We start from the raw sequence: 24,176 nt of genomic DNA, 5'->3' as shown, positions 1-24,176 counted from the left end.
CAGGTAAAAAAAAAAAAAAAAAATCAACTATAGTAGGACTCGGTTGTAATGTTTCAAAATCTTACAATTTCTAAACATCTTAAAACATAGTTTAACACATCAGTAACTCTCCATGCTCCATTGAGGACTAGCATGCTTGTGAAACCACTCAGTCAGAATCAGCAGATTTGAACAGGTTTCAGCACTGGCTATTTTAATACAGAAAGAAGTAGCTCTTTAACGTGGAGACCGTGCGGTCTTCAGCTCACTGTTAATACTTTATGATGAGGTACAGAGGGGACACGTTGATGAAAAGGAGGGGTCTCTTACAGTGAGGTACAGAGGGGAACAGATTGAGGGCGAGTGGCCAGTTCTGGAGGTACAGATTGAGGTTCGGAGCTCGGTTAAAATGACTATCGGAGTAGGAAAGATAGGTCAAGAGGTATTAGTCCAGCGCAGCGTCTGCAAACCTATCAAGAAATAACTGCTGTACATAGGGGTCCTTGAATGAATACAAGGTTATTTATTTAAAGTTTTGCAAACAGTTTGATCCATTTAGAACAAACTGATGCAAACTGAGGAAATCCTTCGTGAATGTTGGGAGTTACGTACAGAAGGGTACAGATAAAGAATGTGCAAATCATTCAGAGTTACTATTCCAGTGGTTTCCCTTTATAAGGCAGCTCTTTATAACACAGAACCGGGCAGCACTGTGGTGGGCCCCATTTGTCCCATAATGCCATTCCACTAGCACTTTCATTCTCATTATTAAGGTGCAACACAAACAGCATGGCCTCATATCTATGGCTTCCGACGATCGCGTTATAAAAGGGAGAGCTCTGGGTGTTTTTGGTTTTCTAAACTAAAACCAGCTATTAAGATTTTTGGCTTTCCTAATGTGATAATAGTTCTCATTTTTACTAGTTTGCTTTGGGGAAGTCTTTATGCAGTACTGGTATAGTGATTTCCAATCAAGATTGTGACAGATGGGTAAAATATTAAGGGTTCCATTGCAGTGTTGTAAGATTTCACGGGTATAGCCAAACTGACTCATCAGCACACCACTGGTACTGATAGAAGGAGATATGCAGACTCTAAATCAGTGATGCTCATACACGCTATCAAAATGACGTCAAGACAGGTTCTAATTTAGTATTAGTGGGGTCACATGCGTCCCAGCTTCTCTCTGCCATATTTGTTTCTGTGAGATCTGCTGTGTGAGGGTATTTTTTCTCCCTCCTCAAGTCGCCAACTGGCATCACAATATAGTGCAGTAATAAAAATAGCTGGACCAAGTTGAGGTGCTGGTTGCGCCACCAATGACGTCATAGGCATTATTGCCTCCATCAGCAACGATGATGTCGTAGGCAGCAGTGGCGCCCAGTGGGCGGGGCTGAGCTGGTGGACTGGTGTCAGGAGTAATGGTTGAAGAGTGACGAGGAGTGGAGAGCGCCGTTCTGATAGCAGTGCTGACGGGAGGCAAGGTACTCTGAGTACGAGATGGTCATCTTCTCACTGCGATACCTGAGAGGAGAAAGGGCTACGTTATTACATCCAAAGAACAATTAAATACAAGCTTTCAATAAGGACAGGGCAGGGCACCCACCCCCCTTTCATAGAATGAAGGAACCTTTCTCTGCTATGAGTACACACCTGTACCATCGCTCTCCCTTGTGTGCTCCATCCCTCTCCCTTGTGTGCCCCATCCCTCTCCCTTGTGTGCCCCATCCCTCTCCCTTGTGTGCTCCATCCCTCTCCCTTGTGTGCTCCATCCCTCTCCCTTGTGTGCTCCATCCCTCTCCCTTGAGTATCCATCGCCTCTCACCGGTCCCTCTGGGGAGGGTTATGCTTGCTTTCAGCTGCTTGCTATGCTATCTTGCTAACTCAGCTTACATATGGCATGGGATTGAGTCAAACAGAAGAAAAGTTATGGACAACAGGGCCCATCTAGGTTCCTACTAGCTGACTGATCCCAGAACCTTGTCTTTGTCAGCTCTTTCAATAGAACTATTTTCAGGAACTGTAACACATCATATATACCCACTTATTACTGTAAGTCAGGGCACACCAGTCAGTTGATTTTGATCCTAAACATTTATGTTATTACTTGTTAAAATGTCACCTCTTATTTTTTTTGGCTGTATGAATAATGTTTTGGTGTCAATGTATAAAATTATGTGTGGTTATTAAACTCTATTTAAAAGGTGTCTGACCATATCAATGAACCCACTAAAGAATATGATATCCTACCGTGTCAGTTTAATAGTTTTCCTCAGTTCGTTGGTTATGGCTGCTTTGAAGCCTCCCTTCCTCAGCAGAGAGTCTATAGTCTGGATCTGGTCCCAGTCTGCAGAGAAAGACAGGCTGTTATCGAAGGGATTGAATAACGTGAAAACACTCAGTACCGTGTATTGTACAAACATCCACTGACAATGCTTTATCCATGTTGGTATCACAATTCGACATGCTGGTGTCCAATTCAGCTTTGGGGTGCTTTTTCTTGGCTTCCCTTATGAAGGTTTACCACAGTATGCACTTATGCAATTATTTTTCCCATGGTTATACCATGCCTTTACAATAGTTGACCCTGTTTTGCCATGTTTTGTAATATCACACCTCGCTGGCATTTGCAATGCTTACCTCTGCTTTACCGTGCTATCACTACGCTTTAATACACTTTGCTTTGCTTTTAATAAGGGAAACTTTTACAAGGGACATTGCATCTCACAACAACTGAAAACAATTGCCATTCACTTTATTTGCAATCACATTTACAATATGATCATGTGTTAAATATACGTAATGTGAATATAGTAGAAATCCCTTCATAACATACAACTGGATTAGAAGTCAGAAAGTTAAGGTGAGAGTTTTGTATATCTGAACAATGTATAATAATGCATTCAAATGAATAGGAAATGATATGCAAGTCTTTGTTGTACTGTGCTTTTACTACAGGACACTTGTATAATAGATAGGCATATATATGAAACCAAAGGATTAACTGCATTTAAATCAGAAAACATAAGCCCACATGCGTGACTGGTTGTTGAATTGCACTGCTAAACTGGTGAAACAGGGACAGCAGTGTCTGATTTTCCAAAGCATCACAGGTGCTAAAGAATGCTGTTTTTACGTGCTGTGATCAAATGTAGATACCACATTTGATCACAACTGGATAAGCTATTCTCTAGATGAGTATCAGATATAAACATGGAAGAAATGGGCAGACCAATAACTACCGTGGCATAGATAGCTAAAGAATACTCTTTCCAAGTTTAATCACTAGCATAAGCTGTTCTGTATGCAAGACAGACTGCGAGTGTAGTTTGGTGCAATTAAAACAGAAGTTACCAACAAGATAGACATTTGGTAAAATATTTACTGCAATCCTCCTCTCTATGGAGAAACACTAGGCTTCATATTTTAAATATCTTGACAATACCATTAAATAAACCATTTGCTACCAGAGATACTGACATATATAATGTTGTAGGTTGGTATGGTACAAGTGAGAGCTCCCTCAGTCTGTACTCAAGTCAGCCCGTCTGTGTTTGAACTTGCCTCTCTTACCCACCCTGTTCCTTGGCCACCTCAGGAAGGTATGTGGCTGTGCGTTTCATCCCCTTCTCATTCACAAACTCAATCCGGATTCCATGCTCTCCCACCTGCAACAGTTAAAACATGGCAGTGGGGGTTAAACTTGCACAAGAAAAAGCATGCTGCTTTTCAGAAACTTGCACTTTGTCACATACAGTAAGACATTTTAAAAGAATATTTCTAACCAGGTTTCATCATGTACCTCCACTACATCTCCCTCACTGGTGGATTATAAGGGATACGCTGTAAAAACACAAGTGGGATCCAAAATGTACATTACTCTGGCCTTATGAACTCTTTTAAAGGGATATGTTGAGACAATGCATGTTTCTACAGTGCCTCTACCAGGCATGGATAGTTTCAATCTGTACAGTTGGTATTGTGCTTAGTACAGACAGGGCCCGGCCCAGCCTGTCTCACCTCCCAGTCAAGGTAGTCGGCCGCGTCCTCAAAGTTGGTGAGCAGAGACACGGAGCAGAAGAGTTTGGGCAGCTCCTCGCGGGTCATCGGAGGGAAGCGGCTGTCTTTAAGGGCACTGCAGAATGGAGACAGAACAATCTTTTGGTATAAAATAGTGTTGTAAATTGAACCCTGACGCTGACATCGATTATCGTGCAAATTCTAACGACGATTACCGATAATTACAATTAAAATTCTTTAAAAAATAAATAAATACATTTTAAAAAACAAAATCTGACAAATTTCCAGTGTAAACATAACGGTAAATTAAGAAGAAAAAAAACACAATCCTACTGTCCAAAGGAGAAAAAAAAGGTTTGAAAACTACGTTAACATTGTGGTCTATTCACATGGAAATAATACTCTCAATTTTTTTTTTTCTTTAAATTTGCTGTTGGGGTTACAATTTATGAATTACGTAGCCCAGCTTCAGTCCCAGCCAGTGCAGCGGCTGCAGAGATGAATTTCACTTGTTGCTGTCATATTTTAATCAAAACTGTACATGACAATGCATAGCCATTACACTTAGATTTGCATTACCTTCAGTGAATACAACTATATCGTCGTTTTTCCAAACATTACATTAGAGGTAGCCTACCCTTTCTACAACGGAACTTTCCACAGCGACACATTCTCCGGTTGATCATTTTATTTTGCATCTCCATACTTGAATATGTAGAATCTCTCTTTCATACACTTATGTGGATTTATTAATTGATTTACCACGTCGCAACGTTTCGCCCACGTGGATTTGCTTACATGCATTACCAAGCCCTAACTATTTCACGGCCGTGAAAAACATGACACAGACCGTTAAATTCATTCTTCACCGTGAAAACTGCCTATTCTGTGTACTTTTACCCTGCACTTAAATCCAATTAAGTTATGTGTATCGGTCCAGGTTCCTGATGTGATTATAAGCTTGTTTCAATTTCAAACTCGACAGGATTTATTGATTGACACTTAACAGCAGCCAATAACCACTCTGGGATCTCCTCACTGATTGGTAGATATGGGCATCCGGGGCGGGTTTAGTATCCTAGGAGATCTCAAATGGTATTGTTAAGCGAGTGTCCAAAATTAATTAAAAAAAATTACAGTAATTACTGCAGCAGATCATGTACAATAATTTTGCACTCTACTGGTGTCAAGCTATTTTGTACAACCTGCAATGTTTCATTGGATCACATACATCAAGCTACGATCCAGCGGCATTTAGACTGAAACAGCAATCAAAAACATTATGGATAGTGCAGCGGCACGTGACAACGTAGTAATGTTAAATATTATTAGTTTTGCTCAGACGGCTACAGTTGGGACGGATTTAAAACAAAATAATATGTATACAATAAATTAATAAAAGTAGGTTACTCTTGATCTCTGCATCATTGTCCTATATTTGACGCATTAGACGCATATTCTCAGTGATTTAGAGAAGCAACAACACAGATTATGTTCTTGACAGTAAGTTAATATATAGACAAGTTTTTAATTTCATGGAATATTCGATTTCGTTAAAATATTATCAATTTGTTATCGCAGGGTCCCAATCAATAGATGATTCGATTAGGGTTAGGGCTCTGGACTCCTGACCGGAGGGTTGTGGGTTCAATCCCCAGTGGGGGACACTGCTGTTGTACCCTTGAGCAAGGTACTTTACCTAGATTGCTCCAGTAAAAACCCAACTGTATAAATGGGTAATTGTATGTAAAAATAATGTGATATCTGTATAATGTGAAATAATGTATAATGTGATATCTTGTAACAATTGTAAGTCGCCCTGGATAAGGGCGTCTGCTAAGAAATAAATAAATAATAATAATAATAATAATAATTAACGTTATCGTTACAAGCCTAGTATAAAATGACATTTCTTTAGTGTTGTAAATTTTACAAGTTAAAATCCACACACTCCAATGTTGTAGAAAACCTATACAGCACCTTTCATCATAAATGATCCCAAGTCTACTTAACAAGAAAACCATAAAAAGAATAAAACAATGTTCTGATGAAACTTTTTCAAAGAGAAAAAAAACAAAGCCCACCAAGGCCATCAGCCAGAGTGAACAAGTGTGCTTTTAGTGTTGACTTAAACACAGAAACAGAACAGCTATCTCTCAAATCTTAAAGTAGCAACACAGCCAAAGGAAAATACACAAAAAAATGGCTTGTTTAAATCCTGGCACATCCAAGAGGCCAGTGTAACGGATGTGCAATGGATGTATTGTTTATTTTTTTTAATGTAATAAGATTGAGTTTTATTGTGTGATTTTTATTATTTTTACTGTTGCACTGTCCCTTTAAACTCCAGGGAGACTACTGGTCTCCATAGTAATTGCAGTGCTAATTTGTAATGGGGCCCAGCTGTATAAAAACAGGTGGAGTTAATCAGCAGAGAGCAACCGGGTTTGAGAGATTTGTGAGCTGACAGCACGGGTCGGGGAACTACTGTTTGGTAAGGATTGTAACTTTCCAAGTGTAATACTGAGGTGCTGTGAATTGGCTGAAGCGCTAGAAGTTAATGGTAAACTATTCATATTGAATAGTTTGATCCGCTCTATATTGGAGTGGTTTCAGTGAAGTATCCCCCGTGCTCTTAGACGTCGGTTGCAATTGTATGGGGTTGATTACAAAAGAGAATGTGTATTGTGTGTATTCTGGTAATTACGATCCTGTGAATTTTGATGTAACATTTGAGCGCTGCATACAAACTTTTTTTTCTGTGTTATTAGTTGTTTTAGACTTTTAGAGTAGCCTCTTTGTCCTGATCATCCTAACTGTAATTGTGTATGTGTTTACAATGTATAGTTATAAAAGGCCTGTTAACTGTTGATTGCACACCTGCACTTTATCAACTTGTGTATTAACTAAAATAGCGGCTATTGGAGTGTTTAAGCATTAGGCATTTTTTAGGTTGCATGACGTTTTCTGTTCTATGAAAATCACTGATTATTAGTTTTTTTTTAAACTGTTATTTAAGGTTTGTTTTATTGTTTGGAATTGTTTGTGGAAACCACTATTTGCTTTGAAGGCTGTTATTTAAAAGTGTTATTGTGCTGTGAATTTTCTTTATTTACAAGTGTTGGTGTGACATTATTTAGTTGTCATTATTAAAGTATCCTAGTGCTTAGGGTCTAATGGGATCGCTCTTGGTTAATAATCTGCTGCTATAGTTTAAAGGTTGCTATCAAATCTGCTGCTATAGGTAAAAGCTGTGATTTTGTTTAAATAAAATTCTTGTTTTTATACCTTGTTGTCCTCACTTTACACACTGTGCTGTCTTGATTTTTAAAGAACCTGTTATTTATTTGGAGTTATATTAACTTCAAATTGGCGTAGTCATTAATTCTACTTAATTGGTTATTTAAGATAGTCAATTTAATTATAGGGATAACCGAGGGGGTTATCCTTGGTGAACGTGTATTGGAGGGGGGCGCTACACCAGCCTTGAACTTCATACCTAGTTAGAGTGTATTCCCTGAGTCCTGAGTGCAAGCTCATAGCGGAGAAGGTCCCGATGCAGCCGCGGAGACGCTTGTCCCTGCCCGTCTTCCACGTCACAAACAGGGGGCTGCACAAAGACAGGTGTCAGTCATCTGTGCTTTTTTTTTTTTTTTTTTAATAAATGTAGTCGTTGCCAATTTATTTTTATTTTCTCCCAATTTGGAATGGCCAATTATTTATTACGGTCGCCTCACCGCTACCACCCTTGCGCTGACTCGGGAGGGCGAAGATGAACACACGCTGTCCTCCGAAGCGTGTGCCGGCAAGCCGACCACTTTTTTTCACACTGCAGACTCACCATGCAGCCACCCAAGAGCTACAGCGTCGGAGGACAACGCAGCTCTCGGGCAGCTACAGGCAAGCCCGCAGGCGCCCGGCCAGACTACAGGGGTCGCTAGTGCGCGGTGAGCCGAGGACACCCTGACCGACCTAACCCTCCCTCCCCCCGGGCAACGCTCGGCCAATTGTGCGCCGCCCTTTTGGGAGCTCCCGTCCTCGATCGGCAAAGGAATAGCCTGGATTCGAACTCGCGACTTGCAGGCTATAGAGCGCATCCCGCACTCACGTGGAGTGCCTTTACTGGATGCGCCACATCTGTGCTTTTTTTAACAGAACAAACTTTCATTCAATTAGCTATCAGCTGAAAGTAGTTATAACCAAGGCTTCAAGATCCCTTTCCTTATTGGCACTGGCATCTCTTGCATTGTAATGATTTTTCCCCCTCCCACGGTTCCACCTTGACAGACTTTAATCCTATACTCAGATTACTAAAAACATCCTCTTACTAGCCTATTACCAGAAAGCTTCAACGTCCTAATATCATACCTGAACTTGCTCTTTTTTCATTTACTTGCTGATAGTGCTTTCTCATTTTCAATGAGGCTCAAAAAATATCCTAATAAATCGCTCACCTTTTTGGAGTAACATTTTTTTTTTTTTTAGCTGATTTTGAAACATCATGAAACAGATTAATTGTGCAACAAGTTTCAGAGGTTTCGCTACTTGAGATAATTGTCACTTTATTCTGTGTCTCTGACCAGCAGCTGACCAATCATAGCAAATTAAGCCAGTGTCAATCACACTGGAAACTTTCCTCCTGTTGACTTTGGATGCCAGTATGTCCACCCCTCTCACTCACGGCACGTCGTCAGTCCAGCTTGTCAGAAACGACTCAGAAACTGAAAGTACCGAAAACTGTTGTATAATTAAGAAGTTTCATGGTGTTCCAATGAAGAACCTCAGTCAAATACGTACTCCAAAAGGTAAGTGATGTATTATGGTACCTTGTGAGCTCCTGAACAATAAACATGGAAATGAAGCTGGCCTGAATACACAGCAGTAAGAGAGGCAGTGTGATACTCACTAGGACTCGTTGGTGAAGCGGGGCAGGCAGGACTGGGGGTACCCGAGCAGGTGGCAGTGCAGCACGTCGAAGCAGTAGAAACACATCTCGGCACTCACCACCAGGGTGCGCCCATAGCCTCCCACTCCGTTCCTGCGGACCAGCGGGCTCAGCACCACCGGACCCGGGTTAATCCGGGCCAGCGGGGGAGTCTGGTTCCCCAAGTTCAAGCTCCCGCCTCCTCCACCTCCACCCACTCCTACCTCCACTCCGTGCTGGGGGTTGGGGCCCATGCTGGAGCTGGAGCCTGGGGGTGTCCCATGGCTACTCCCACACAGCTTGGGCTTCTTCACCCTGCAGCAGCTGGACGCCAGCTTGGCCTCCAGTGGGGGAACACAGCGCCTCTTACCCATCCTCTCTATGCCTCGGTCCTCACACAACCCTGGATAGAGGAAAGAGCAAGTGATATTTACAGCTGGAGTGTGAAAGGAGTGCCTTTTGCTCTTTTAGGTATGTCTGCTTCTCCACACTATAAGGACTAGGACAGAATCCAGTCGTAACCTACCGGTTCAGTTACAGCTTCACCTGGTAACTTCCACTCATTTATTATTATCTCAGGGTGTCTCCTCCCATTATGTCTGAAACAGTAACTTGAAATGAACCTACGGCTCTTTTTCTTTTTTTTCAAACTCCCTGGCCTATATTTTCCATTATGAGCCAATCATAGTAAATTAATTACATGGGCAATTTGCCTAGAGTGACCACCTGTCTTTTCTAGGCTGAAGGGTTTTAATTGTTTTAACCTGTCCTCAGAGGTAGTTAGTCCTGACATCAGCCTAGTCCCGTCTGTGCCTTGACATCTTTTTTTTGTAATGCACACATTACGATACTTTGGAAAAGAAGTGTATCTTCTTTTTTTTGTTCATTAATATATTTTGGGTTGGTTTCTTAATTATTTTACATTATGTGTACAAATTATTGTGAAAATATTGTTCTTCTTACATATTTACATGTACAACTGTTTTGTCATAATTCTTTTACAAATTCATTCCACTATGCTTAATATGGACATGGTTAATTTTGACTATCGTTTATTATGGACCAAAGTAAGGACCTGACTAATATTTTTGCATTGCTTATTAATCACTTAACATATGTGGACAATTTTCTTAACATACACCCTGTCAACTTTTACATTCAATTTGTAAACACAGTTCTTAAAACAGTCCTAAAAGTTTAGTAAAGCAATGCTGAATCCCAGTGTTGAATCTGTTGACCCTTTTTAAGGTTTGTAAAACACTGATCATGTCTTTCCTTAACCTCATAAGTCACACTCTTCAGCAGTGGGTTAGTCTCTTTGCTCTTCTCTGAACTCCCTCCTTTCTGTGGTGTGGATTTGGTAAATCTCGTGGGGGGCTCTTCTAGTTCAGTGGTTCAGGTTATTGTTCGGTTGTGTCGTAGCCCCCAGTGGACATTTGTCAACACCATATCCAGTACACAGTGACTTGCTTGGCTTGAGGGGTCTAGCACTGAATAGCAGGGCTCAGAAACAAAGCTCCGTTCGTACCTGCCAGCACAGTGCCTGACTAGCCTGTCACTTCGCTTGTAAAGTATCTAATTGACAAGCACTAACATTATTATAAAAAATAAGAAATGTGTGTATTTGTGAAAACAAAGCATCTCCTTATGTCACAACATAGTGCATCCACTCACTGAGTTAGCCAATAAAATTTATGAATATAAGAAAACAGGAAAGGCCATTCGGCCCATCTATGCTCATCTGGTTCCCAGGAGCTGATTGATCTCAAAACTTTGTCAAGTTGGGTCTTAAAGGGCCCCAGTGATTCTGCCTCAACAACATGACTAGGTAGCCCATTCCATACCCTCACCACTCTGCGTGTGAAGAAGTGTCTCTTACCCTCTGTTCTCGGTCTATCGCCACTTAATTTCCAACTGTTTCCTCTGGTCCTGGTTTCTGTGCTGCACTAAAAATAATGGTTTGGGTTAACTTTGTCAGTTCCTTTTAATATTGTAGAGACTTCAGTCATGTCCCTCCTAATTCTGCTTTGTTCTAGGCTAAGTAGATTCAGGTTCAGCTATATTCACAGTGCTGGGATTAGTCTGGTTCTCTTGGTTGGACTCTCTCCCTTTAAACTTCTGGTGACCAGAACTGGACACAGTACTCAAAGTGCAGTCCCACCAGTGCTTTATACAACCGCATCATAATCCCCTTTGATGTGACCACTACACTTTTAAATATATACCTGAGCATTAGACACATCAAATGACAGTCATTGCTAAGTTGAGACTAAAATCAAGATGTGTAAAGTTGCGTAAATCTGGTGAAACAAACAAAGCCAGATAAAAGCAGCCACAATCCATATACTGTAATCACCAGGGATGCAGAAATGCTAAATTCATTTCTTAGTTTTGAAATAACTAAATTAACATTTTGTGACGCTTTCAACATAAAGTATAGCTATTTTCACCAAGCTATGGACCAGTGCAGTCCCAGTACTAAGCGCTATACTTACTGCAAATCGAAAGGTTTTCAATGGGACAGCGAGCTGTGAAAAGGGGTTTATTTGGAGCTTTGAAGGTATTCCATTCCCTTCAGTCCTGTTCCAGCCTCTAGCACCTGCAAACAAGCACACAACACTGCTACAGGTGTGGAAAGAGTACAAACCATGACTCTGAGTGCAGCTGACCTGGTGCGAGGTCAAAATGTTGCTGGCACACCAAGTTAAACCAGCAACTAAGCTTTGCACGCAAAGGGGTGTCAAAGCTGTATAAAACAGCAGGCACTTGGAGGTGCGTTTGAGAAGCATCAAAACCCTTCATGAACACACACCAGTGCCGTGTTCGAATCTTCTTCCAGATATTGGTAACTGACATCATTGCTTAACTTCTGTTAATAACTAGTGGCCTCATTATTGTGTCTAATGATAATGATTATGCTGTAAAGTGTTTGGGACCAATAAAGAAAACTTGTTGTATTCTGCTTGAATGCTTGTTGTGTGTGCTCCTTCACGCAGAAATACATTTAATGTATTTTCTTTACAGGTGTGTGGGTTTTGTTAACAAGAGTGATGCTGAACTCATTTATTTAGAAATTTTACAGCTAGTACCGACACAATTTACGAGATCCCCAGAAGGACAGAAAAATGATACATGATTCTTTTATAAAAATAACTAACAAATAAAACAAACAATCTTCTGTCTGATTTGAAATTAACCAGAAAACATCGGCTGCATCCCAGAAAAGGGAAAAAAAAGCTATATTAAAAAAATAGAAATGAGAGCGCTCGTAAACAAAAACAAACCACCCCAGGGGGGAATTTCATGGCTTTGAATTATGAAGTAAAATGGATAGGTGAAAAGGATCAAGCTATACTGTCCAGTAATTAAAATAATGTGGCAGTGAAATGGTTAATTTCTACTGGAGACCACCTGTAATACAACTTTATTGAGGGAATCATAGAATACACATGTGTACCAACAAAAGTTTCAGTTTTGAATGACACATGTTATAGCACACATGTTATTGCACACATGCTATAGGACACATTACAGCACACATGTTATAGGACACATGTTACAGCACATGTTATTGCACACGTTATAGGACACATGCTATAGGACACGTGTTACAGGACACATGCTATAGCACACGTTACGGGACACATGCTATAGCACACATGTATTTTCGTTTTAAAACATAGGATCCAATACAACTTTAGGTTAAGGGAAGCTCTCAGCTTCTGTGTTTTATTCTCAGGATTACTGTTACAATTGCACTTTCTGGGTCATTTCACCTCAACCGTGTCAGAGCATATTACTGGCTGAAAGGATGTCAGTCAAAATCAGGGAAGCAGCCATTGAAGGGGTGGGGTTCATTTCTCCCTCTGAACAAGAGCAACACTGGCTGAAAGTATAGCTTGCAAACAGGTTTCTTTAACCAAGTGTAGAGCCATTAGCATATTAAAAAAAAAAAAAAAAAAAACATGTTTACTGGAACATGCGTTTCTTTCAGTACTGCCCATTTGAGGCCTACATAGCTGATGGAAGGCAGAGCAGGTATGATTGATGGAATTATGTTGTTATCAGATCAATATGACTCCTGCTAATGTCACCCTCTGCTTACTATCACCACATTGATGAAATATCCCAGGCTGAATATAATGGGAGTCAATGGGGACAAGCTCCTGATAAGATCACTTTGATCACACTCCGGTTAATGCACATTTAACTGTCACACCACTGACTTCTACCTCACTGTAATATCACTATGGGTAAGTAAATCATCCAAATAGACAAACTGTTGTAATCCATGCAATATCTACTAATACTATATTTGAGTTCTACAATAGGACAAGCATATTTGTATCAACACAACGCCTTTGTTTACTCTCATTCTTTTGCTAATCTGTCCCAATATTTGTTGGAGGGAGTGCATCGTGTATTTTACAAAAGGTGGCGCCACACGACAGATGTGTGTGGAATTTCCATAATATTAAAATGTATCCCATCCGCTTGTGGAAGGAGGGTCACTCGAGGACTCCTTTAATTAGAAGCTATCCAGCCATTAAATAAAAATTGTATCTGTATAACGAAAGAATACTAGGGAAAACCACCTGAAGGATACAGAGAATGACTTAAAATGCATCCCAGAACCCTAGACCACCCACGTAAACTGCATTCACTGAATCACCAAATAGAAAGTTTTAATTAAAAACATGCTGATCTTAGCATTTCCCTGCATTTGAAAAAGAAGATGGAATTAAATTATCAAAGGCTGTCGACTTTCTAGCAAAATATTACATTTCAGCCTATTATAGTGCATTATTTCTTTGTGAAGAAATCATCTCTTTTTTTTTAAATCGGATATATATATATATATATATATATATATATATATATATATATATATATATATATATATATATCAATGTAAAAATATGATAAACATGTATTTGTATTTACTGTATAAAACACGAATATATATATATATATATATATATATATATATATATATATATATATATATATATATACACACATATATATATATACACACATATATATATATATATATATATATATTATATAATGACACACACACAACTCAACTTAAAAGATGTATTTAAAAAAAAAAAAAAAAAAAAAAAAGCAATATAGTCTACGAAGGCCAAATGCAACAAAATAAAGCTCACTTCTGACATATAAAAAAACGGTATAGGCCTTATGGTTAATTTTTTATTTAGTTTTGCTAACCAGTAATCACACACGGTTATTTTTATTTTACAAGCATTTATGTGAAGAACGCGGATTTTATGAATGAAATTGTCAAACCTTTCAACCAGCTGAGATCAATCAAGCACGTCTCCAGAGGGACAGCTGGGCTGCAGAAATCCTCCGTCCTCTCCCGTATTCTCTATGAATCCATGATGAGTTTGTGAAAAGCTGCTGAGACCGTCAGGAAATTGAGAATCCTCTACTACAGCAGACCAAGAATGGAGCAGGGGGAGGAATGTAGAGACGCGAGTAAAGTACTGTACCACAGAGACCGGGGGTGGGGGGACGACTACCTGGAGGACCGAGTCGTGACATTACAGTCCTCCAATATCCCAACCACACAAGTGAGAAAATGAGTAATGCACAGAAAACACAGACCAGTGTCGGGGATATTAAATGCTAGTGTATCCCACAGCGGCTCAGGGTAATATACCTTTGCTAACATTCTGGAAACCAAGTTTGTTTTGTTAAAGTATGTTGTTGTTTATATTTATAGCCTGTTGGTTAACCCTCAATTTTTCAAAACCAAATGTAGCAGTTTTTTCTAGTGCACTGTACAGCGTTACAAGTCAAAAAGTGTGAGGTCATTTTTCAAAGGTGCATTTAGACTGGTGTGTAAAATATTTTTTAAACGTTTAGAGATGGGGCTAGTGTAAAAACACATTTTTAAAAGCATCAGCTGAGTGCTGAGTCAGGTCCCATTAAGTGTTGTAGTAATCATAAAAGTAGGATGCCATGTTGGAAGGGTACATTTTACATTCATTAAAATGAAATCGAATTTAACGAAACAATGGAATGGAGTGAAAAAACAATGCCTGGATGAAATTGGCTGCTAGAACTTTGTAACCTACTTTTTCACAGTACCTATGCAAGACAGCCTGAGGTTTTAAAAAGGCCACGTCTTGGAAACTATGCATGGGCTTTTTATGAGATGCTGTGGATTTACCATCACTAGCATCAAAGATGATGCACAGAAACAGAATGATGGGATACATAGGAAGGCCTGTCATAGCCTATGTAGCATTGTTTAATTGATCCAGTAAGCCCCCTTCTAACCAAACTACAATGAACTAAGTAGACAAACTTTTTGACTAGTTCCTTCTTCAGTGTACATTTACTTTGGTCTTGGCCTTTGGTCCAAGGACTGCAAGGACAAGACTGATTTCTGAGGACTTGGCCCACAGCGTCAACATTCCATCATACTTACACCACTGTTCTAGAATATCCAAGTTGTTGGGTCATTGCAAGATTATTAATTTATGGTAAAACTGAAAGTGCTCATTAAATCCAATAAAATAAAAAAAATAAAAAAAATCCTAATATTTGTCTGGCAAATCATATTTAAGGGAAAGTTTGGCGTAAACCTTATTTCTTACTTGAATTCAGCTCCCCTTGAAAATTACATTATAGTGCAGTCAGCAGTAACAAAACTGGTTTGAGATGATTCATATCTTACCAGTGCCAAAGACTGTTCAATGGCACCTTCCTCGTTTCATTGTGCACAACATGCTGGGTACCTGCAGCACAGCAATGAGAACATGCGGATAGCTACAAGGCAAGCTCACATTTCAGATATTTTATATGTGATTGCAAACTGATGTTTTACATTTATAATTTAGCTTACAAAGACCCTATGAAAATTCCCAGTTTAAAAAATGAATACAAAAATCAGCTACGTGGTAATGAAAATCATTTTGTTTACGTTCATAGTATTCAGTGGCGTAGCCACAACCAAGTTCCGTTTCTAATTAAAGTTTTCCACATTAAATATGAAAAACAATGTATACCACAAGCACAGTATTGAGTGATCCTGCAGTTAAAACAATAGGTCTGCAATCCATGAAGCCTGGAATTCCAGATTTCCACAAACACACACGGATTATCACACTTTGTTTTAAGGGAATACAAAATAGATATTCTTAATTTTATTTTAATTTGCACATGTTTGAAGATGATAATCTAATCTATTCAGGGACACCAATATATTTTGTAAGCAAGTGGTTTGAGTGGGGTAAAAAAAAAAAAAAACACACAGCAAATGCCACACAAATCCATATTATGATGGGGTCCTTATTTAAAACAAAGAAAAACAAAATCGGCATGTACAAAACGGAGTTTACTTCAGATCTTTTAAAGATACTAAACAGAGCAGTGTTACATACACTAGAGAAAGCACCACATGTCAATTCAAATCCAACAGACTACACGTTACAACTACAAATTAAACTGCTATACAGAAAACTGAGTAATTATAATTTACAATAATAATGTACACTTGAAAAAAACATGATATTTTCTGAGTATTAAAAAAAAAAAAAACCATCAACTCTTTCGACACAAAAGATTTGGGTAGCTTTAACATTATCCTCCACACATATAACATTTCCTATCTATCTTTATGGAGGATTTTGCAATCTTGCTTTTGTAGCATCAAGACACCCCGGATCAATACACACACGCGATTTCCTGCTCAGTTGAAACAATGGCAATTTAGTCAATTCAGAATTTCTTTTTATCGGTTAAAATTATGGATGAGTAGGCTCAGAATGCAGCAGCAGCATACATGAATACTGCACATGGTTAAGCATGATTATTATAAGAATACAACCAAATATCACTCAACTAGCAAAACCACCCAAACCCATTGCATCTATCTTTATATATAAATCATACATGTTATTGAATGGGCAAGGGCAAATATTCTATATTAAGGGACGTTAAAGAAACAGTTTGTTGATTGAAGATATGGCAACCAGACTACTTGGAGATCTTTGTGTAGAGGGAAAAAATTTCTTTACTGATAATAGTATCTGTATTTAGGTCAATATTCTGATAGACATTTATTTTTGACAGCAGTTTGGTCTCGTGTTTGGAGAAATCTGAGACCTACAAAGCATTTACTACTTTACTAAGTTTAAACCATTGTTTTTGATAATAAGAATGAACAAGAAACACAAGGTGCAAGCTGTAGGAGCCAATTCAACCTCCCTGAGTTAATTATACTGTATGAAGCTTTTAAAATCAATATTGTGGGCAAGTAATCTGACCCCATCTGGAAATGGGATGATTTTGTGAATCTTATTTTTATTCAGAGATAATGATAACTATGAATGCATTTGGTTGAATGTTCATGTGAACACCAAGTTATTTTAGTATGTTTTCTGATCTTGGGTTTCTCCATATAGCTATTTAAGACTGCTCATATTTCTAATGATACAATAGCAGTTTCAATAAAAGAGCTGATTATGCTATATGCAGGATTGTATTGTGCGAGTGCTGGTACACTGCTGTAAGGCAGAGCTTTGTGCAGGTGTTGAGGAATGAGTGTAACAGTCAGCAAAGTTGATCCTAAGGGAAACATGGGGGAGTGCATTCAGCACATTTACAGACACTTCATTAAAAATGAAATATCTAAGCTGGCAGTATAGTTTTATTTAAAACTGCAGGGCTTGCTAGTTTCATTTTCACCTTGGTAAATAATGTATATACAAGTTTGACTGCAAATAAGTCCATACGCTATGGAATATTGCACAAAGTATTTAAACAAAGCAGACTCTAAACCACATGGAATTGTAGGATAATGTGTGTATGAATATTAAATCACCACGCACTGAACATTAGAAATTTCTTGTTTAAACGAGAATGTAGAACCATTCATTATACTTTGAGATTGTTAATGTTGTTCAAAACCCAATATAATTTAACATTTGTATACATTTAACCAAAACCCTCATTTGAGTTTCTTGTGGCCCCTGTCAGACAATGAGCAGGAACACAAGACTTGAACTCTGCAAGAGCCCCTTTGAGGGGCTAAGCTTTCTCCTTGCGCTTCAGTTTAGACGCCTTCTTGGACCCACCATTCTTGTTCAGCAGCTTCATAACTCGATCCTTGTGGTCCAGCACCTTCATCATGGCTTCACGGGCCTCTGTGATCTGATCCATCACCAGCTTACAGCGCTGCATGTTACCCTACCAAGGGAAATGGACACACGGAAATACAGAAGAGCGGGTTGAGTAATAATGTGCACGTCGAGTCCTTCCATCCACAACAGCCTCACCGGTAGTACATGATCACTATTTGATTACAGTACCCCTTTATTTTTTTAACTTGTTACCTTTTTAATATTTTTATATCCTGTGTGGAATTTTAAATTGTTCTATACTTGGACTACCCTCAGCTTCTGGCTGGACTCAGGAATGTACCTGTAGCATTCTTTGAACTCCACTGTTTCAGACTGAACTAGTATTAATACTATTACCCTGCTCCTTCAACTGGCAGTCAAATGTTTCAGCAATAGGATGAACAGCTTTGGATTGCACCAAGTTAACAAAAAAAACATATTAAATAAGAAACTCAAAATGAATCCAGTGGTGGTTGTTTGGTTTGTCTCAGTTGAGACCAGCCATACTCGTTCGCTTTTAAACACATACAGACAGCTAGTCACAGAGTAAAATTTTTACAAATAGAATTGTATTTAGGCACCCAACCCCCTCAACAAAAAACAATAAATAAAAAACTACGTGTCTGACGAGAAGTAAATGCAATAGACTGAATCTCCAGATTACCACACTCTCAATACCCTGTGCTAAAGAAGATCCTTAGCAAGTTCCATCATAACTGTACAGTGTTTTGAAGTGCTGGGCTCACTCACCTGTATGAGCTCATTGATCCGGTGCAGGTCATCGTCTGCTCCTGCCTTTTTCTTGGGAATGAGCCCCTCCTGCAGCGTGCTCAGCCGGCTGTAAACATCATGCTCCAGGTTTGTCTGGGGACAGCACAGCACGCAAGGGCATCATGTATGCATTTATTACTTACTACAAACACTTCAAGCTACTACCCGCAGTGGCATTCAGATAGTGTGTGTTCCATGTACAGTTCTTCGATGGAAGATTGCTGTATAAACACACTTATTTGAAAATACACAAAAACATTGCTGATGTCTTCAGGTCGTATCTCAATAAATAAATACTTCAAGTGGGCCTTTTTTTTCTACAGGTCTCCACGTGCTGCCACAGCTTTCACCTAACTAGCAAATGGCATTGTAGCAAACTACAATGGTAGATTGACAGCACTGTATCTTCCCACAATACAGCATGCTACTTTCTGTGAATTCTAATGAACAAACTGACTATTCACACTGTTTTAAAAAGGAATTCAAAAGGAAACTTGAGGAACCGGCAATGTTGGCGACACCTCGTATCACATATAAAAGACAAAATGCCACCTGTAAAATGTCACTTAAAAGTTCAAAATATACAAGTCTGTTAGATGCAATTTCATCCAGATATTTAAGTTTGATGATGTTAAAAAAAAAAAATTAGAACAAGTATGTCAGTAAAATGCACCCCTCACCACTGCTGTAAATTAAATTAGAGATAATGGTATGCTTAAAGTTGATGACATTGCAACAGTATGTAACCAATACTGTAGAATAGGAATTGGCAATAAAATGTTTAAATCACAATTAAAATAAGTGGTTCTCCAGATATGGAGTATCTGGAGTGTAACAGACACCCACCTAAATCCCCAGAATCTGAATCTCACAATAAACTTGAGCTAAATATTAATAGAGTTTAATGACAACTGCCTAAGCAGATCTCTAGATATATGCAAAACTGAAGTGTGACAGAGATTGATACACTGCATCTCATGCAGGGTACAATTAGAAGAAGAGCTTGACATGACAGAATTACGACTCCTGATTAGGTGTATGAAAGTATTAATTTGTAGTATGAAAACAGAAGCACTACCCCATTCTAGTACCCCGAACCCTGTCCCTTTACTCACCAGCTGTAGAAGCTGTGCTGCACACAGGTGGATCTTCCAGCCCTGCACTCTGCACACCACACCCTTCTGATTGGCAATCTCCTGCATGGTGCCCTTTTTCTCTTCTGTAAAACAGTGCTAGATTGAGGCAGGACTGACTGGCATATCACATTTAGGAGTGTTTCAAACACCATACATGTTGTTTGGAGTAGTGGTTAGGGCTCTGGACTTTTGACCGGACACTGCTGCTATACCTTTGAGCAAGGTACTTTACCTAGATTGCTCCAGTAAAAACCCAACTGTATAAATGGATAATTGTATGTAAAAATAATGTGATATCTTGTAACAATTGTAAGTCACCCTGGATAAGGGTGTCTGCTAAGAAATAAATAATAATAATGTACTAGTAAAGCACAAAATGTGCAGGGTATGCCTATTTTCCCAGGAACAAAACTATAACAGAAATTGCAATTTCTTTGATATTTATTATTCACACACCCTGGCTCATTACCATCATGAAACAGATGCCACTGCTTATGCTGTAGAAATTTGGTTAAAAATAGCATATTTATTTAACTGCACTACATTACAACACAATGTGGCTATAGCATGTGCTTCTTTAAAATCTACATAACAAATGGAAGTGGTAAAGCAAAGCAACTTGTTATGGGTGTGAAATACCAGTTATCTAAACGACTGTTCTTGTTTAGATTCAACATATATAAAACACTAGGAAATTGTGGGGTCAAGACATGACACAAAAAAGCAGTGGCATAACCTCATTACTTGGGTCATTCAGCCGATGTAAACAAAATTGCTGAGACAAATTACGCACTAGCTTATCTCTCAAACTCCGTGTAACAGGACTAACCAAATCAGTTAAATTTGAAGACGACGGTGTCTCCCCTTCATCAGGAACATCAGTCAGTCTGTGTTTTATCCCTGTTACAACTGGGTACAAAGGCGTAATGTTTTTCTCTGCGCTCAAAAGTATTGTAGCCAGTTCGAATGGCTGTAGTAGAGGTAGTATCTCAGCCATTAGCTTCCACTGCTCAGTCTAAAGTAGCTGCGACAGACTTTTTGGTCAAATCTGGGTTTGACAAAACAGCAATAACTGGCCATTTTAATTCAGGAAGGCGTCCAAACATATAATAAGCCGTGTTCCACCTTGTTTGTACGTCCTGTATTAACTTGAGTGGTGCTTTTTCTGTGTTCGGCATTTCTGTTTGTTTTCTATTTATTTATTTTTTTTTATTATTTATTTTTTTAATAAATTTAGTCGTTGCCAATTAGTTTTTATTATTTTCTCCCCAATTTGAAATGCCCAATTATTTTTAGGCTCAGCTCACCACTACCACCCCTGCGCTGACTCGGGAGGGGCGAAGATGAACACATGCTGTCCTCCGAAGCGTGTGCCGTCAGCCGCCCGCTTCTTTACACTCTGCAGACTCACCGTGCAGCCGCCTCAGAGCTACAGCGTCGGAGGACAACGCAGCTCTGGGCAGCTTACAGGCAAGCCCGCAGGCGCCCGGCCAGACTACAGGGGTCGCTGGTGCGCGGTGAGCCGAGGACACCCTGGCCGACTGATGACTGTTAAAAATGCTTCTTGTGCCATGCTTCTCCATACATCGGTAGTGATGAACATTGAATTACACTCTGGACTTAAATCCTGTCTAAGCTTTTCCTTTGCACGTTTATGATCCAGAGTAATGAATTTGGAGGTTGTCTTTCGACAGGGCATTTCATAGCCCGAAGCAAGATTCACAATCAGATTTTTAAACGCAGCTCCCTCTACTATATTAACAGGTCTGATATCTTGTGTGACAACATCCACTATCAGGCCTGTTATTTCTTTTGCTCTGACGCTTTTTGGATCAACTTTCTTTCCAAAATAAGCTGTCACTGAAGGTGTTGCTTCCTTTTGTTTTTTACTTGTGTTCCCGTTGTCGTATTTTGTCGGGTGCGGTCTTACTAAATTATCCTGCAGGTTGGTGGTATTCCCACAGAAGCTCAATAAACTCCACAAACAGCGCGTTTTACCTTTCCATTTGGTTCTTTTGTAAAAAACTTCCAAAACGTCTGACAGCATTATTTTACATTAAATTAAATCGACAATTTAACTAGAAAAATCCGGTCCTGAAATGCGGCCTACCTCTAGTCTCTTCTCTAGTTTTTTTTTTTTTTGTCACGCTTCCTCGTAGTGGGCGGGGAGGTTTTTTTATTATTATTATTTAAAGGAACCAAAGGAAAGGCAAGGAATAAGAGTGTATATCTACATTTTGCCAGTTCTAATAAAGCAGGACATTAAACAGGGACGGGGAAATAAGAGGAGCTTGTTTTGTTTTGTATTTTGCATACCTGCTAACCCCTGCACATTTTGTCTATTTGTAGAGCACTAACGGGACGCTCCAGGATTACGCCGGAGGAGCGCAAACCCGGAAGTGCCGGACCTGTTGTCGCTGTTTTCCTTCCTGGATTGAGGAAAGACGGACTGTGTTCGATTGGGGTTTTTTTGGTCCTTTGTTTCTCTCTTTGTTTGGGACTGCAACCCCTCGTTATATTTTTGTTGGTCCCGGCGCCCCTATTATTATTTTTGGTGAAATAAAATCCGGGGCTTGTGCATCGAAACTGGACTGGTCTTTCTGTTGTTTACACCACACACTCAGCCAACCTGTCACAGTTAGATTTTTTGCTGATGCATATCTTGCATCCACTAGAGGCACGGGGAAGGGTTATTGGTTACACTCTAGTGTACCACATGTCAGTCATTGACACTAATTGGTGCTTTTAACTTCTGAGTCACCAGAATGGAAAGACAAATAGAAAATGATATTTGTGACAGGATGACTTCACTGGCCCGGCTGTTGTAATCAGGAAGAGTGACTCAGGAGGCAGAGAACGCAGGTTTGTGTTGTAAATGCTGGTGCGCACGTTTAATTATAAACAAACAAAAAATAACTGACAGAAACTCTAAACAAAACACATTTAACAAATAAAAGACACAAGGGCCAAAACAAAAGGTTATTTAGAACACTCACGAACATAAACAAACACGGACGTAAATGCAGTACAGCACAGAACACAAAACACATACCTTCACCAACATTAATTCTCACCATCACTAACCTTTTCTCACCCTACTTATACACCTGTGGCTGGAGCCTCAATTAATCATTTATTTCAATTCATGGCTCCAGCCACATTCCCACGTGTTTTTACAGGGAGGATTTTAACTGCCTCCCTGTCACCACTATTCCACACACAAACCCACATCCGCATGCTCACATAACACACATTAACTCCCCCCGTGATACAGAACCCAAACTATATAAAACAAACATAAAATACACCCAGGGGCAAGGATACCCACAGATATACATGGTAAATCTGAACAAGTTAGAATATCCATCCATAATTCTACCTTAGGTTTCACAATCTTGGTATATGCTAAATAACTATTGATGTGGAGAAAATGTTACCAGATTCTTAAACAAAACCGGCAGCAGACTGACCTTTCACCCTAATGTCACTGTATCTCTGGAAGTGGTGATAGGCAGCCTTCCATGGATTGCGGTAGTGGCGAAGCAAAGTGACTGGTGGTCGGGTGCGAACTGGCACATATCGTACGCCCTCCTCATCTGAAAAAGAATCAAACCACAAACAGTCATGCAACTTTGCCGTATGTATTATTTCATACTTCAGAAGTGTTACAAAGTGTCTTGTTTAAACATTTAATGTTCCTGGAGGGGTTACAATCGCAAGCAATTTAAAACCTTTCATATTCAATAATCCGTTACAGTGCATTCAAAAAACACAGTTTAGGCTACTAAATGAATCCGTTAGCTCTTGAGCTGAAGCAGACCCACAGTTACCTATGTACTCCTTTGGCGGTAACTTGCGTTTCTCAGCCTTGCCTGCAAGGGGCCTGGCACTGGATTTCTCCTCATCTGTGCTGTTGGTCTCCATCATCTCGCTCTCCTCTGTGATGACATGCTGCTGCTTGCGAGGTTTTTTCCTGGGGGAGGCACCAGGGGGTATGTCCCCTGAAGGGAGCCCCAGAGAGCTGCCAAATGGGGTGAGGGCAGGGGGCACTGTGGGAGGCAGCGTGGGCACTTCGTAAGTAAAAACAAAACAATTGGAACCCACAGCAAAAAAGTAACCCTTTGCAGACAGTTCTGCCACTCGATAGTGAAACTGGGCTTTTTGTGGAGTTTGGAGGTTGGATTGCTG

At 39.6% G+C, this 24,176-nt stretch overlaps 2 protein-coding genes across 10 annotated transcripts in view; both read right to left on the bottom strand.

Annotated features, from left to right (window-relative positions):
• Window positions 1-172: 172 nt before the first annotated feature.
• On the bottom strand, window positions 173-14,641 carry LOC117423319 (AMMECR1-like protein). Of its 4 annotated transcripts, none has more exons than XM_034038871.3 (9): window positions 14,237-14,622; window positions 11,419-11,522; window positions 10,803-10,864; window positions 8,906-9,326; window positions 7,499-7,609; window positions 4,000-4,114; window positions 3,557-3,647; window positions 2,230-2,326; window positions 173-1,503 (listed from the first exon to the last, which is right to left on the bottom strand). In XM_034038871.3, the coding sequence occupies exons 4-9, from the start codon at window positions 9,295-9,297 to the stop codon at window positions 1,392-1,394; spliced, it is 918 nt and encodes a 305-aa protein (XP_033894762.1). In that variant the 5' UTR covers window positions 9,298-9,326; window positions 10,803-10,864; window positions 11,419-11,522; window positions 14,237-14,622; the 3' UTR covers window positions 173-1,391. The 4 variants fall into 4 exon arrangements, with proteins under 4 accessions (XP_033894762.1, XP_033894761.1, XP_058846045.1 ...); XM_034038870.3 differs by having other exon boundaries at window positions 10,803-10,869; window positions 14,237-14,620; XM_058990062.1 differs by lacking the exon at window positions 7,499-7,609 and having other exon boundaries at window positions 10,803-10,869; window positions 14,237-14,641.
• Window positions 14,642-16,171: 1,530 nt separating this feature from the next.
• LOC117423318 (histone deacetylase complex subunit SAP130-like) overlaps window positions 16,172-24,176 on the bottom strand; it is a 42,822-nt gene continuing 34,817 nt past the window's right edge. For 5 of the 6 annotated variants that reach the window (XM_034038865.3, XM_058990057.1, XM_058990059.1 and 2 more), the window contains 5 exons: window positions 23,819-24,037; window positions 23,459-23,584; window positions 19,968-20,071; window positions 18,832-18,945; window positions 16,172-18,148 (listed from right to left, as the gene is read on the bottom strand). In XM_034038865.3, the coding sequence (XP_033894756.3) occupies window positions 17,990-18,148; window positions 18,832-18,945; window positions 19,968-20,071; window positions 23,459-23,584; window positions 23,819-24,037 (722 nt within the window). In that variant the 3' untranslated portion in view covers window positions 16,172-17,989. The remainder of the gene's footprint in view (window positions 18,149-18,831; window positions 18,946-19,967; window positions 20,072-23,458; window positions 23,585-23,818; window positions 24,038-24,176) is intronic. The other variant, XM_058990058.1, reaches the window with a different exon arrangement.

Source organism: Acipenser ruthenus, chromosome 17, assembly GCF_902713425.1.
Source record: "Acipenser ruthenus chromosome 17, fAciRut3.2 maternal haplotype, whole genome shotgun sequence".
Taxonomy (NCBI): Eukaryota; Metazoa; Chordata; class Actinopteri; order Acipenseriformes; family Acipenseridae; genus Acipenser; species Acipenser ruthenus.
The sequence above is the reverse complement of the archived record's forward strand: the minus strand, read 5'-3'. Positions and strand labels throughout refer to the sequence as shown.

What these genes read in the sequence shown, in the direction of transcription:
- LOC117423319 (XM_034038872.3), bottom strand. Translation starts at nt 9,297, where the DNA reads ATGGGTAAGAGGCGCTGTGTTCCCCCACTGGAGGCCAAGCTGGCGTCC. An exon ending in CCGACTACCTTGACTGGGAG is followed by an intron (nt 3,648 to 3,999) that starts GTGAGACAGGCT and finishes TAACTGTTGCAG; the next exon opens with GTGGGAGAGCATGGAATCCG. An exon ending in AAAACTATTAAACTGACACG is followed by an intron (nt 1,504 to 2,229) that starts GTAGGATATCAT and finishes TTCTCCTCTCAG; the next exon opens with GTATCGCAGTGAGAAGATGA.